This window comes from Rhinoraja longicauda, chromosome 13 (genome assembly GCF_053455715.1).
Source record: "Rhinoraja longicauda isolate Sanriku21f chromosome 13, sRhiLon1.1, whole genome shotgun sequence".
Taxonomy (NCBI): domain Eukaryota; kingdom Metazoa; phylum Chordata; class Chondrichthyes; order Rajiformes; family Arhynchobatidae; genus Rhinoraja; species Rhinoraja longicauda.
In genome coordinates, this window is record NC_135965.1 from 1,546,485 (window position 1) to 1,562,689 (window position 16,205).

The window sequence follows — 16,205 nt, forward strand, 5'->3', positions numbered from 1 at the left end:
ATCTTTCCTCCTCTTTGGGATGAATTGATCCTGCAACTTCTGCATTATTCCCAGGAATATCTGCCATTGCTGTTCCACCATCTTCCCTGCTAGGGTCTCCTTCCAGTGAAATCTGGCCAGCTCCTGCCTCATGCCTCTGTAATCCCCTTTGCTATACTGTAATACTGACTCCCGTCAGGCAAGGAATACAAAGGTTTGCAAACTCATACCTCCAGATTCGGGGCCAGGTTGTTCCCAGCTGTTATGAGGCAACTGAGCAGTCCCCTCATCAGCTAGAGTGTGGCCCTGACCTCCCTCACTGTGACCGACTCCCTCTCTAGGTCTCACTCTACCTCACTGGAGACCTTTCAACTCTCGGTTATCGGTACACGTGACAATAATAAATTAAACTAAATGACAAGGTCATGAGGTCGTATGTGATAGGAGCAGAATGAGGCCATTCGGCCATTCAATCATGGCTGATCTATCTCTCTGTCCTAACCCCATTCTCCTGCCTTCTCCCCATAATCCCTGATACCCGTACCAATGAAGAATCTACTTATCTCCGCTTTAAAAATATTCATTGTCTTGGCCTCCACAGCCTTCTGTGCAAAGAATTCTACAGATTCACCGCCCTCTGACTAAGGAAATTTTCTTGAACTGCGCAAATATGCAGATTTGTGTTATCCTAATTGATGTGATTTGATTTCACGTGCAATACTCTATCTCCTTTGACGTCCCTTATGTCACACTCAGCCTCACACCCTGTTGTCCACTTCATCTGTGGCACCATTGGCGGCATTGCTATAAGGTACTATTTCCCTCCTGTTTACATTTCAAATCCTATGCCCTGCAGCCAAGATAACTCATGACCTGAATTTTAAAACCCTCCTCCATGTTCAGAGACTGTGTCTTGAACTCCTCCCCCAACCTTCATCATTTCCCCTTTAAAGGCCACTAGACCAAGTGGACCCGTTGGGCCCAAACCTCTCCTGCATTGGTGTACCACCCTGCCCTCCCCCCCCCTCCCCTCTCTCCTCAACCCCCCCCTCCCCCCCCCCTCCTCTCCCTTCTCCCCCGCTCCCCCTTCCCTCCCTCCTCCCCTCTCCCTCCTCTCCTTTTAAACTTTAGAATGTGAATAACTTTTAAAATATAACACCGATTTCAATAAAACTACTTGCATTATCACTAAAGTGACAATGGTGAGTAAGGTGGGCCTAAAATTGTCACGCTATCGTGCACCGTTTTGGCTGAAGTTCAGTCACAAACAAGATAACAAACGAGAGTTTTAGTATATAGATGCAGGAGGCCACCTTTTCCACTTCTTTGTGTCAGTGGCCCCCTGACATTATCCAGCTGTTATGAATGTGTGCAGAATTAAAGGGCGCTCGTTTAGAAAAGAGGTGAGGAGGAACTTCTTTAATCAGAGGGTGGTGAATCTGTGGAACTCATTGCCACAGAGGGCTGTGGAGGCCAAGTCAGTGGGTATTTTTAAGGCAGCGGTCACGGTGGTGCAGTGGTAGAGTTGCTACCTTACAGCGAATGCAGCGCTGGAGACCCGGGTTCGATCCTGACTACGGGTGCTGTCTGTACGGAGTTTGTACGTTCTCCTCGTGACCTGCGTGGGTTTTCGCCGAGATCTTCGGTTTCCTCCCACACTCCAAAGACGTACAGGTTTGTAGGTTAATTGGCTTGGTAAATGTAAAAATTGTCCCTAGTGTGTGTGGGATAGTGTTAATGTGCGGGGATCGCTGGTCGGCGCGGAACCAGTGGGCCGAAGGACCATTTTCCGCGCTGTATCTCTAAACTAAACTAAAGATAGACAAATTCTTGATTAGAATGGGTGTCAAGGGTTATGGGGAAAAGGCAGGAGAATTTGATTAGGAGGCAGAGATCAGCCATGTTAGAATGGTGGGCTGAATGGCCCAATTCTACTCCTATAACTTGTGATCTGTGAACCTATGAAGATTCAACTGCCCCAAAACTTCATCCTCAATATTGATGGTCTCCCAGTATCCACCTCCCCTCACATCCGGAATCTTGGAATCATCTTTGATCAAACCCTCTCCTTCGACAAACACATCAAACACATCACAAAGACAGCCTTCTTCCACCTCAAAAACATCGCCCGTCTCCGTCCATCCCTCTCCTCCACAGCTGCAGAAACCCTCATCCACGCCTTCATCACCTCCCGTCTGGACTACTGCAACAGCCTCCTCTATGGCTCACCCTCAAAAATCATCAGTAAACTTCAATACATTCAAAACTCCGCTGCCCGTCTACTCACCCACTCCCCGATCCGTGACCATATCACCCCCGTCCTTTATAAGCTCCACTGGCTCCCCATCCCCCAGAGAATCCAGTACAAAATCCTCCTCATGACCTACAAAGCCCTCCATAACCTGGCCCCATCCTACCTGACTGACCTCCTCCACAGGCACACTCCCACCTGCACCCTCCGCTCTGCTGCTGCCAACCTCCTGTCCCCCCCCATCGGGACCAAACTCAGATCTTGGGGGGACAGGGCTTTCTCCATCGCTGCTCCCACCCTCTGGAACTCACTACCCCAAACCATCAGAGACTCCTCCTCACTCACCACATTCAAAACATCACTGAAGTCTCACCTGTTCAGTACTGCCTTCAACCACTGACCGTCACCTCACCTTCTGTCTCCTTTCTCTGTTCGTTTACTTACTTATCTATTTATTTTCTTCTCTATGTTCTAGTAATCCCTGTAAAGCGTCTTTGAGTGTTTGAAAAGCGCTATATAAATGTAATGCATTATTATTATTATTATTATTAAATGCTGGACTGAGCTTAAACAAAGGCTGTCCACATTTTTGGAGGTATAAAAAAACTTTTGTGCTGCAGGCTTCTAGAGGTGAGAATATTCTGTGTTTAAATTATGAGCTGTGTAAAAGATTTTCCAGCAGTGTGCTGCCCAATAAACCAGATTGTCTGTCTCAGATTAGATGATGGAGCTGTGGGCAATTGTGTCGTTACAGCCACTCCAAATTAAAATCAACCTTGTGAACTAAATTCCCACAAAACCCTTGAAGGTTTATTAATTCTGTCACTTATACTTTCAATTTGATGCTGAAATGATGACAATACTTTTGGCAATTCACTTCTAATTGCAAAGAATTGATTCTTGTTTTGACTGGTGTTGCTAAATCCTCTTCCAATGTAGATTCTATACATTTTGGAAGAGTTATGTAATTCACATAATAAAGTAAGAAAACTGTGCAAAGGAATGTTCCCATTCTTGTGGACAGAGCCTAGAGATCCTTCATTGTTTCATTATTTCTCAAATGATGTCAGAGTGGTCACCATTCCACGATAGTTTTTTAGTTTAGTTTAGTTTTTTGAGATACAGTGCAGAACCAGGCTTACCGAGTTACCAAGTCTGCACTGATCTACTGATTAGTCGTGTTAGCCGGGACATCCCGTATATTGGGCTAAATTGGCTTGTCCTGTACGTGACCGCCCTTGTTAGCCCCGGACGGCGCTGTAGGCCCAGACGCTGTTGGAAACAAACTGCAGATGCTGTGCCTACCTGTTGCGGACAGTGTACGTCGGGACAGTGTAGGCCCAGAGGCCTGGGAGCCGCCTAACTGAGGCCACCCGGGCGGCCGCCATTGGTGGAGCGGGAGCATGTGACTGCTGGCTGGGTGAGGTCACGTGGGGCGCGGGGCAGTTATGTCACCTTGTCCCGTATTTGGGAGTGCTATAGTTGGCACCCCTACCAAGCAGTGATCCCTGCACATCAACAGGTTGTAGGTTAATTGGCTTGGTAAATGTAAACATTGTCCCTCCTGGGTGTAGGATAGTGTTAGTGTGCGGGGATCGCTGGTCGGCGCGGACCCGGTGGGCCGAAGGGCCTGTTTACGCGCTGTATCTCTAAACTATACACGGACATCAGTAAAGTTTACAAGAAGGACCTACATGCTGGGCTGATCCAGAAGAGTAAAACCCGTCGCAAATTGGATTCGACTTTAGCTTGGCCAGAGAAGAGAAAGGAGAGTGGTGGATGGTAGTTCTACCTACTGGAGGTCTGTGGCTTGTGCTGTTCCACAAGGATCAGTGCTGGGACCTCACTGACCAACATTGCTGTGGTAGAAACAAGAGCCTTTGACTCCATGGGCAAGGTAGGTGTGGGCTACCTATAACCCTTGTTCTTTCACCTCATGCATCCTTTATGTAGGCCTCAGGCATCATAATGGGCAGCACAGTGGTGCAGCGGTAGAGTTCAATCGAGTGGTAGAGACCCGGGTTTGATCCTGACCACCCGCTATTGTCTTGTACGTTCTCACCGTGACCTGCGTGGGTTTTCTCCGGGTGCTCTGGTTTCCTCCCACACTCCAAAGACATACAGGTCTGTGGGCTAACTGGCTTGTAAAATTGTAAACGTTGTTCCTAGTGTGTGTAGGGTAGCGTTAATGTGTGGGGGTCACAGGTCGGCACGGACTCGCTAGGCCGAAGGGTCCATTTCTGTGCTGTATCCCTAAACTAAATCGAAAACCTATGGACTTACCCAGCATCTTTCATCTGCAGGCTCGTCCAGCAGCCTCCTTACTTGCATTGTCCAGCACCGTGCTTGTCTCTGACCGCATCTTTGGCAGCTGCTACCTGAGATATCCTCAGCCATGGCTCTGCAGGCTTGTGCAGTGACCAAACACCAGAGGTCCATGTCCACACTCTCCTCCTGAGTACCTGATGTGCCAGAACCCCAGCTGGTGGTTCTGCATGTGTAGGAAGGAACTGCAGATCGTCGCTTACAATGAAGAGAGACACAAAGTAGATCAATGTCAGCTTGGGGAAGCTTGCCCCCACCAGTCTGACTGTCCTCCTGATTAAATTGTATCTCTGTATAACTCGTTGTCACCTATCCCTAGATAATAATGATCTATTCTACATTTTCCTTGAACTACATCCCCTTTGATGTCTCGTTTCCACACCTAAACGGCCTGTCCCACCTAGGCGATTTTTTAGGCGACGGCCGGCGACTGTCAAAGTCGTAGCAGATCGCTGAAATTTTCTTTTACCCGACGACAATGACCACGACAATGACCACGACAATGACCACGACAATGACCACGACAATGACCACGACAATGGCCACGACAATGACCACGGCAATGACCACGACAATGACCACGACAATGGCCACGACAATGCCGAGTCAGGTCGAGATTCCCACGATTATCAATGCTTCTCCGGCGTCCTGATTTTCGCTGAAATCACTGACAAGTCGGTAAGTACTTGATAGTTTTGAACTATAACATCTTGCCCGGGTTACTTGAAAACCAAGCTTCACAGTAACAAGGCATAAACTGGATTGACTTCCAGTTTACTAATAGCAGTATTAAGAAATTTAATTTTAAAAGTGGTTAAATGGATTTTTGTGCGAGTGTGGGCATTCTTTGAAAATTTACGGGAGATGCATATCTGGTTTCTGGGTTGCATATCTGGGTTGGGAGCCCACTTTAAATGTAATCTCTGATGGTCATAAACACGCTTACCTGACCGTCAAACTGTCGCCTCCAATCTACCTGTCAAATGTCCTGATGGTAAATCAATTGGTTAAACACAAGTATTTTATGGTATCTTCAAATGACGTTACTTAATTTAATATTACGTGCTTCTAAATGCATCTAAGAAAACCTAGCAAACCTGGGGACAGCATGCGACAGCGCCCGCAATAAGCAACGATACCTGGCGACAAGCCAGCTGTTGCCGAGAAATTTCACTCCGGATGATTTCTCAGCGATGCGCTGAGATCCACTACGATTCATTGAAGACTCCTCACGATCATGCCCACGACACCCCGGTGAACTGTCGGCGACAGCCTAGTCACCGGCAGTCACTTAAAATCACCTAAAGTGGGACAGGCCCTTAACCCTTCCATATCTCTCTGTCTCTCTCTTCCCTCACTCTCAGCCTGAAGAAACGTCTCGACCCAAAATGTCACCCATTCCTTCCATCCAGAGATGCTGCCTGTCCCGCTGAGTTACTCCAGCATTGTGTGTCTATCTGTGGTGGCTGCTGATGGCAGTCCACACTGCCTGCCTGCTGGCCCCAGCTGCCGCAGCACGGATATCTGAAAACAAGGCACAAGGACAGGGTCCCGGTGAGGGAAGGATTGAAGTAAGATGAGGAACCTTTCAGATTCTGTAGATTTAAAACGATTGTGGGTTGGGCAAGTGGAGCAGAAACAAACAGTCAACTTCAATGACACGAGCCATGAACTTAGTTTAGTTTAATTTAGTTTAGTTTAGAGATACAGCGCGGTAACAGGCCCTTCGGCCCACCGGGTCCGCGCCGACCAGCGATCCCCGCACACTAACACTATCCTACACAGACTAGGATCAATTTTTACATTTACCAAGCCAATTAACCTACAAACCTGTACGTCTTTGGAGTGTGGGAGGAAACCGAAGATCTCGGAGAAAACCCATGCAGGTCACGGGGAGAACGTACAAAGCTCCGGGATCGAACCCGGGTCTCCGGCGCTGCATTCGCTGTAAAGCAGCAACTCTACCACTGCGCCGCCGTGTCGCCCTGTGATGAGTACAGTAATAATGAGCTGTTGACGTGTCCCCTGCATCTATTATCACTGGCACTGATCATGTAATGTGAGAGTGCCGTGGTCACCAACACAGAGCCACGTTCATGCAGGTTTTCCTCTCCCAGTTCCACACAATTTCAGAGCTGCAACAAGCGAATGAAAGATATGCAAACATGTAACGATGATCAAGGAAACGGGCAATTGTTGGCTGTGGACTGGGTGAAAACGATTGAAAGACAATGCAAGTAGAGTGAAACTAGTACAACAACTAGGGTGGGGGAGGGGCGGAGAGAGAGGGGATGCAGGGGTTACTTGCAGTTAGAGAAATCAATACTCATGCCACTGGGGTGTAAGCTGCCCAAGCGAAATATGAGGTGTTGTTCCTCCAATTTGTGTTTGGCCTCACTCTGACAATGGAGGAGACCCAGGACTGAAAGGTTAGCATGGGAAGGGGGAGTTAACGTGTTTGGCAACCGGGAGATCGCATAGGCCAAGGCGGACTGAGCGAAGGTGTTCAGCGAAATGATCGCCCAGTCCACGTTTGGTCTCGCGGATGTACATGAGTCCACACTTGGAACAGTGGATATGGTAGATGTGGGTTGTACCAGGTGCAACTGAACCTCCAAAGTTCAATGTTTGTTGGTGATATTTAGTTCATGACGGTTACATGTTTGATCAGCCCTAAGGGTCTATTAATACCAGTAACGATGGGCACACAGTGTGGTATCAGCACAACAGACTGCTGTGGATGCACGCGAGGGGCAAGCAGTGTGTAGCTCAGCAATGCAAGCTGCCTATGGGAAGAAAGTAGAGTCATTGGAGTCAACTTACCAAAAGCAATGTCTACACTTCAAGCTGAAGAAACAGAATTTTAATCACATGAGGAAATTTAATCATACTGTCTTATGAGGGAAGATTGGAAAGATTGGGCTTGTGTTCACTGGAGTTTAGAAGGATGAGAGGGGATCTGAGAGAAATGTATTAAATTATAAAAGGACTGGACAAGCTAGATGCAGGAAAAATGTTCCCAATGTTGGGGGAGTCCAGAACCAGGGGCCACAGTCTAAGAATAAAGGGGAGGCCATTTAAAACTGAGGTGAGAAGTAACTTTTTCACCCAGAGAGTTGTGAATTTGTGGAAATCTCTGCCACAGAAGACAGTGAAGGCCAATTCACTGGATGAATTTAAAAGAGAGTTAGATAGAGCTCTTGGGGCTAGCGGAATCAAGGGATATGGGGAGAAGGCAGGCACGGGTTACTGATTGTGGATGATCAGCCATGATCACAATGAATGGCGGTGCTGGCTCGAAGGGCCAAATGGCCTCCTCCTGCACCTATTTTCTTTGTAATTAGGATGGGATGTCATATATTTTGCATCCTTGGTTTTTGATTTAAGATGTTGAAGTAATGAATTTCAAGATGATAAAAGATGGATAATGAGAATTGGAAATGTTTAATAATCTTGAACAATAGTTTTTGTGCTGAGTACCTTGTGACACTTCTTATTTTAATATTTGACTAGAACATGTGGACCCGTTGGGCCCAAACCTCTCCTGCATTGGTGCAGCCCTCCTCCCCTCCCCCCTCCCCCCTCCTCCCCCCTCCCCCCACCTCTCCCTCCCTTCCCCTCCCCCTCCCCTCCCACCCCCCTCCCATCCCCCTCCCATCCCCCTCCCCCTCCCCCTCCCCTCCCCTCTCCCCCTCCCCCTCTCCTCCCCCCTCCCTCCCTCCTCCCCTCCCTCCCCATCCCCCTCAACCCCCCTTATCCTCCACCCCCCTCCCTCCCTCCCTAGGAGAGATTTAAACTTTAAAATGAGAATAACTTAAAAAATATAACACCGATTTCAATGAAACTTCTTCCATTAGCACCAAAGGGACGACGGTGAGTAAGGTGGGCCTAAAACTGTCGCGCTATCGTGTACCGTTTTGGCTGTAGTTCAGGAACAAAGAAACAAACAAGAGTTTTAGTGTATAGATGATGACTAAAGAATCTCAATCTTCCACTAACGTTGTGTTTGATTTGTACTTCAGCCCAGTGATTCTGCCATGTGTTAGCATTGAAAGACTAGTAGATTGAGTCAGTTATGAACGTCCACAGGCATCATGGGCATGGTTCACTGTTAATCCCCTTACACCATAGTTCTCCTTCAAATAGCAGCAGACATCCTTTTATCAGACGGTGGGGTGTAGCTAAAATGATGCTGGACTTGCTATTCTGTCCACTGACTGCAAAGCAGCAATGTAATTAGTTAATAAAAATAAATTTTGGCTCATGGAGCATTTAGAAAATAAGACCCCTTTTTGAAATAAAGTTCTGACACTGAATAGTAGTCAGTATGCTTCTGGATGAACCATGGAACTTTGCAGTCTGAGATATTCTTGGGTGTTACACAATAGTTCAATTCTTGGGGAGAAGGCAGGAACGGGGTATGATTGTGAATGATCAGCCATGATCACACTGAATGGCGGTGCTGGCTCCAAGGGCCGAATGGCCTCCTGCACCTATTGTCTATTGTCTATTCTCGGAACCTGCCCTACACACCATTTACAATTTAAGGAAGCCAATTAACCAACAAACTGGTACGTCCTTGGAGTGTGGGAGGAAACCAGAGAGCCCGGGCAAAACCCACGCAGGTCACGGGGGGAACTCCACACAGACAGCGCCCGTAGTCGGAATCGGACTCAGGACTCTGGCGCTGTCAGGCAGCAACACCATTGCTCCGACCCTGGATTTGTGTCCTGAATGGGCTCTCTACTTTCTTTAATAAATTAATTTCCATCGAAAAAGGGCACTCGCAGTTTTAAATTCCTGATTTCTGAAGTGCTGCCAAGTTGATTTTATTTTATTTTAATGTGCAGTAATCATCTCATACCATGTGCACCAGTGGATGAATTCAAGGGCAATTTGTTCCCCCCCTGCCCTCTAACTTTGTCAAGGCAGTTTTTGGTTTGAAAACTTCTAGATTAGTTTCTCTTCAAAATGTTGTATTTGATGAAATATTGATTGGTATTTGTTCTTTTCCGTCAGGATGAATTTGAGATTGAAGATAACATGACACCATCAGAGGTAAACCCACACTTTATTGAAGTTTTAAATTTAGTCATACTTGAATTCATATTTTTGCTTGATAAAATTAACAAATGATATAATTCATTCACTTAAATATCTATTGGAAATGTATTTCTACTGTCATGTGTAAGTAATATTATGATTTCCTCGAACAATATAACTATTTCAATAAATAGCTCAGGAGTTAGATGAATGTAAATGTAATTTTCATTAGCTTAAACTCTGATATCAATATTTGGCACAGTGGTGCAGTGATAGAGTGCCAGAGACCCGGGTTCGATCCCGACTATGGGTGCTGCCTGTACGGAGTTTTTACGTTCTCCCCGTGACCTGCGTGGGGTTTCTTGCTTATCGAGATATTCGGATTCCTCCCACACTCCAAGGACGTACAGGTCTGTAGAGTAATTGGCTTCGATAAAATTGTAAATTGTCCCTAATGTGCGTTGGATAGTGTTAGTGTGTGGGGATCGCAGGACGGCACGGACTCGGTGGGCCGAAGGGCCTGTATTTCTAAACTAAACTAAACTAAATTTGAGGTGAAGCCAAGATTATAAGTAGGAATTACTTCATATGCAAGCTAAACAAGATTACAAAGATAAAGACAGATGCCAATTAACCTACAAACCTGTGCGTCTTTGGAGTGTGGGAGGAAACCGAAGATCTCGGAGAAAACCCATGCAGGTCACGGGGAGAACGTACAAAACTCCGTACAGACAGCACCCGTAGTCGGGATGGAACCTGGGTCTCCGGCGCTGCATTCGCTGCAAGGCAGCAACTCTACTGCTGCACCACCGTGACCGCCCGAACGTGGCTCACTTTCCTTTAGAACATAACTAAAATCCTTTTATTTTTCACTTTTGTAAAGCTTTCTCTGTAAATGTATCACTATAACACTGGAACACTACATTCTGCACTGGTATTTTTCTTTTTGCACTACCTGTTATACTTGTGCATTGGCTTGGTTGTACTGATGTATGACAATAGACAATAGGTGCAGGAGTAGGCCATTCAGCCCTTCGAGCCAGCACCGCCATTCAATGCGATCATGGCTGATCACTCTCAATCAGTACCCCGTTCCTGCCTTCTCCCCATACCCCCTCACTCCGCTATCCTTAAGAGCTCTATCCAGCTCTCTCTTGAAAGCATCCAACGAACTGGCCTCCACTGCCTTCTGAGGCAGAGAATTCCACACCTTCACCACTCTCTGACTGAAAAAGTTCTTCCTCATCTCCGTTCTAAATGGCCTTATTCTTAAACTGTGGCCCCTTGTTCTGGACTCCCCCAACATTGGGAACATGTTTCCTGCCTCTAATGTGTCCAATCCCCTAATTATCTTATATGTTTCAATAAGATCCCCCCCTCATCCTTCTAAATTCCAGTGTATACAAGCCTAATTGCTCCAGCCTTTCAACATACGACAGTCCCGCCATTCCGGGAATTAACCTAGTGAACCTACGCTGCACGGTACGGTTTGACTGGATAACACACAACATCCCTGCACAAGACCATAATGAACCAATATCATTATCCTTTTCTCATTCCCAGCTTTCTTTTCATCATTCCTTCTATGCAATACTTTACAACGTTGTCAAAGAAACATAGAAAATAGGTGCAGGAGGAGTCCATTCGGCCCTTCGAGCCAGCACCGCCATTCATTGTGATCATGGCTGGTCATCCACAATCAGTAACCCGGGCCTGCCTTGTCCCCATATCCCTTGATTCCACTAGCCCCTAGAGCTCTATCTAACTCTCTTTTAAATCCATCCAGTGAATTGGCCTCCACTGCCCTCTGTGGCAGAGCATTCCACAAATTCACAACCCTCTGGGTGAGTACATTAGGATACTCCACACACATCCTTGCGGGGCACTGGTATTGAGATTTATCGTGAAGGAGGTGTTGGCATCTATCCTCACTGACTGTAGTCTCCGGCTCAGAAAGTCGAGGATCCAGTGGCAGAGGGGGTTCTGATTCTTAGGTCCAGGAGTTTGGAAACGAGTTTGGATGGGATTATGGTGTTGATGGAGCTACTGTCAATAAATAGGAGTCTGATGTAGGTGGCCTTGTTGTCCAGGTGATCCAGAGATTTAGGGCCAGACAGATGGTATCTGCTATGGACCTGTTGAGATGGCAGCATCAAAGTCGTCTGGGAGGGTGGAGTTGATGTGCACCATCACCAGTTTCTCCAAGCATGGTGGATGTCAGAGCCACTAGTCATTAGGGCACACTGTAGAGTCAGACGGGTACAGCATGGAAATGGGCCCTTCAACCCAACTTGCCCACACTGGCCAACATGTCCCAGCTACACTAGCCCCACCTGCCTGCATTTGGTTCATATCCCTCCAAACCTGCCCTATCCATGTACCTGTCTGTTTCCTAAAGGTTGGGATAGTCCCAGCCTCAACTACCTCCTCTGGCAGCTTGTTCCATACACCCACCACCCTCTGTGTGAAAAAGTTACCCCTCAGATTCCTATTAAATCTTTTCCCCTTCACCTTGAACACATGTCCTCTGGTCCTCGATTCCCCTACTCTGGGCAAAAGACTCTGTGCATCTACCCAATCTATTCCTCTCATGATTTTGTACTCTGTACTCCTCTATAAGATCACCCCTCATCCTCCTGCGCTCCATGGAGCCTACTCCATGGAGGCCTACTCAGCCTCTCCCTATAGCTCACACCACCCCCAGTCCTGGTAACATCCTCATAAATCTTCCCTACACCCTTTCCAGCTTGACAACATCTTTCCTATAACATGGTGCCCAGAACTGACCAGAATATTCTAAATTCGGTTTCAACAGAGTCTTATACAACTGCAACATGACCTCCCAACCCTCTATACTCAATACTCAGACTAATGAAGCCCAATGTGCCAAAAGCCATTTTGACCACCTTATGGTCAACCTGTGACTTCACCTTCTGCACTGCTAGATCCCTCTGCTCTCCAATACATCCCAGACCTGTCTGACCTGCTGAGTTACTCCTGCATTTTGCGAAGTAGAAAAAATGATAGATGCACAAAGGGAAAAGAGATTGAAAAGAGTGGGCCGATTGTATCTGATGACAGCAGATCTTCATCTGGGACCAGCATGCAAAGAGTCCTTTTCAATAACCAGTAGAATACTCCAGGGATTAGTCTTTGGCCCTCAATTGGTGATGGTGGCAGTCACGGTGGCGCAGCGGTAGAGTTGCTGCCTTACAGCGAATGCAGCGCCGGAGATCCGGGTTCCATCCCGACTACGGGCGCTGTCTGTACAGAGTTTGTACGTTCTCCCCGTGACCTGCGTGGGTTTTCTCCGAGATCTTCGGTTTCCTCCCACACTCCAAAGACGTACAGGTTTTTAGGTTAATTGGCTTGGTAAATGTAAAAATTGTCCCCAGTGGGTGTAGGATAGTGTTATTTTGCGGGGATCGCTGGTCGGCGCAGATTTGGTGGGCCGAAAGGGCCTGTTTCCGCGCTGTATCTCTAAACTAAACAATTTTGTGATATTGAGCAGTTCATTAGGAATTGAGAATTAGATTTTCAATTTGTTTCCGAGATGACATGTGTCTGAAAAAATGTCAGGGCACTAAATTTGCCTCGACAGAAACTGGAATCACTGCCACATCCTGATAACCTGAACTTTACAGCTTTCTGTAATGACAGAGGGAATAGTTAACTAAATTAATGCATTTAAAACTCTAATCCACACAGCCAAGTGTCAGAACAAATTGCCTGGATTCATTTCTGTGCCATTTCTCTGTGCTGAACCATTGAAACACTGCAACTGCAAACTGATGATTACAAATGTTTCCCCAGGTTGTGGAGTGGGAAGACAAGCAGTTTGATGAACAAGTGGACTTCAACAACTGTAAGATTGACCCAGCACCCTTCCAGCTCGTCGAATGGACATCATTACACAAGGCAAGATCTATAAGATTGCTGTAAGATATTTGGGGTTAGAATGGAGAGACAGACCAGCCATGATTGAATGGCGGATTAGACATGCTGGGCCGAATGGCCTAATTCTACTCCTATCACATGGCCTTACGACCTTTTGGGAGCTGCATTGCTAAAGTCATTGCAATTTTGTGCCAGTGCATTTTCATCCACTGATGAAATTGTGAACAAATAATTAATTGGTTCCTTGGATTTTTGTTCAATCTTTCTCAGTGTATTTTCATTTGAGGTAATGAGAATCTTAATAGAATATGTTTTAAATGAATCATGGTATTTGCAAGCAATGTTCAATGAAGTGTTTCAGCTGTGAGATTAGTGTGATTTTGCATGAACATACAGTCAGAAGATGCAGCCTCTTCCTGCAATTCATGCCATCATCCTTGCTATTGAGGGCGTGCAGCGTAGGCTCACTAGGTTCATTCCCGGAATGGAGGGACTGTCGTATGTTGAAAGACTGGAGCGACTAGGCTTGTATACACTGCGATTTAGAAGGATGAGAGGAGATCTTATCGAAACGTATAAGATTATTGAGGGGTTGGACACGTTAGAGGCAGGAAACATGTTCCCAATGTTGGGGGAGTCCAGAACCAGGGGCCACAGTTTAAGAATAAGGGGTAGGCCATTTAGAACTGAGACGAGGAAAAACTTTTTCAGTCACAGAGTTGTGAATCTGTGGAATTCTCTGCCTCAGAAGGCAGTGGGGGCCAATTCTCTGAATGCATTCAAGAGAGAGCTAGATAGTCAAGTCAAGTCAAGTCAAGTCAATTTTATTTGTATAGCACATTTAAAAACAACCCACGTTGACCAAAGTGCTGTACATCTGATTAGGTTCCAATGGAACTCCTCTTAAGGATAGCGGAGTCAGGGGGTATGGGGAGAAGGCAGGAATGGGGTACATTGAGAATGATCAGCCATGATCACATTGAATGGTGGTGCTGGCTCGAAGGGCCGAATGGCCTCCTGCTGCACCTATTGTCTATTGTCTATTGTCTAAATGTTGTCCTTCTATTTGCATCCTCTTGTGATCAAGGCCAGAATACTCTTTGCGTTCCTAATGTTTGCTGCACCTGCCTGACAGTTTTCGGTAATTTATATACAAGGACAACAAAGTTCCATGAAGCATAAACATTCTCCAATCTCTCACCATTTAAAAGATTGCTCTTTTTAAAACTATTTTGTACACCAGAGTGAGCAATCTCACATTTCCTCACAATTTTTCACATTATATTCCATCTCCCACATGATGTAGTGATGTTGGATTTTCAAAAAAGCCCTCTCTAAAGTTCCATGCAGGTGGTTGGTTGACAGGATCAGAGCATGTGATGTGGAATGGGTGGGTGGAGGAGGACGGGAGGGGGGGGGGGGGGGGGGAGGAGGGCGAGGGGGAATGATAATTTGCAGGAGATACAAGGAATTTCAGCTGCCGGAATCGTGAGTAAAACACAATGTGCTGGAGTAACTCTGCTGGTCAGGCAGCATAAGTTCGTAGGTTCTAGGAGCAGAATAAGGCCATTCAGCCCAGCAAGGGCGGCACGGTGGAGCAGCGGTAGAGTTGCTGCCTTACAGCGAATGCAGCGCCGGAGACTCGGGTTCGATCCTGACTACGGGTGCCGTCTGTACTGAGTTTGTACGTTCTCCCCGTGACCTGCGTGGGTTTTCTCCGAGATTTTACGGTTTCCTCCCACAATCCAAAGACGTACAGGTTTGTAGGTTAATCGGCTTGGTAAATGTAAAAATTGTCCCCAGTGGGTGTAGGATAGTGTTAATGTGCGGGGATCGCTGGTCGGCGCGGACCCGATTGGGTCGAAGGGCCTGTCTCCATGCTGTATCCCTAAAGTAAACTAGCTAGTAAGCTATTCAATCATGGCTGATCTTTCCCTCTCAACCCCATTCTCCTGCCTTCACCGTATAACCCCTGACACCTGTACTAATCAAAGATCTGCCAATCTCCGCCTTTAAAATATCCATTGACTTGGCCTCCACAGCCGGCCGTGTCAATGAATTCCACATATTCACCACCCTCTAACTAAAGAAATTCCTCTCATCTTCTTTGTAAAGGTACATCCTTTTATTCTGAGACTATAGCCTCTGGCCCTAGACTCTCCCACTAGTGGAAACATTCACTTCATTGGCCTTTCACTATTCTGTATGTTTCAATGAGGTCCCCCCTCATCCTTCTAAACTCCAGTGAATGCAGGCCCAGTGCCGTCAAACGCTCATCATATGTTAACCCACTCATTCCTGGGATCGTTCTCGTAAACCTCCTCTGGACCCTCTCCAATGCCAGCACATCCTTCCTCAGATATGGGGGCCAAAAACTACTCACAATACTTCAAACGCAGTCTGACCAGCGCTTGCAAATGCCTCAGCATTACATCCTGGTTTTGTGTTGTAGTCCTCTTGAAATAAATGCGTTCACCTCTCTGAGAGGAATGGACAGGCGACATTTTGTGTCGGGATTCTCACCTGCTCACTTTATCTGCATCTTCATGAAGTCTCTTTGCACCCTTACCCCTGTGCGCAATATTACCCAGCTTTGTGTAATCAATAAACTTCCAGAGGTAACAGTTGATCTGAAGAAGGGTCTCGACCCGAAACGTCACCCATTCCTTTTCTCCAGAGATGCTGCCTGACCTGCTGAGTTACTCCAACA

The 16,205-nt window shown here is 46.7% G+C and overlaps 1 protein-coding gene across 3 annotated transcripts in view; it reads left to right on the top strand.

Annotated features, from left to right (window-relative positions):
• The window catches only part of LOC144599376 (chloride channel protein 2-like), a 406,358-nt gene that overhangs the window by 375,173 nt on the left and 14,980 nt on the right, over positions 1 to 16,205 (top strand). For all 3 annotated transcript variants that reach the window (XM_078410172.1, XM_078410174.1, XM_078410173.1), the window contains 2 exons: positions 9,575 to 9,613; positions 13,412 to 13,516. In XM_078410172.1, coding sequence (XP_078266298.1) covers positions 9,575 to 9,613; positions 13,412 to 13,516 — 144 coding nt within the window. The remainder of the gene's footprint in view (positions 1 to 9,574; positions 9,614 to 13,411; positions 13,517 to 16,205) is intronic.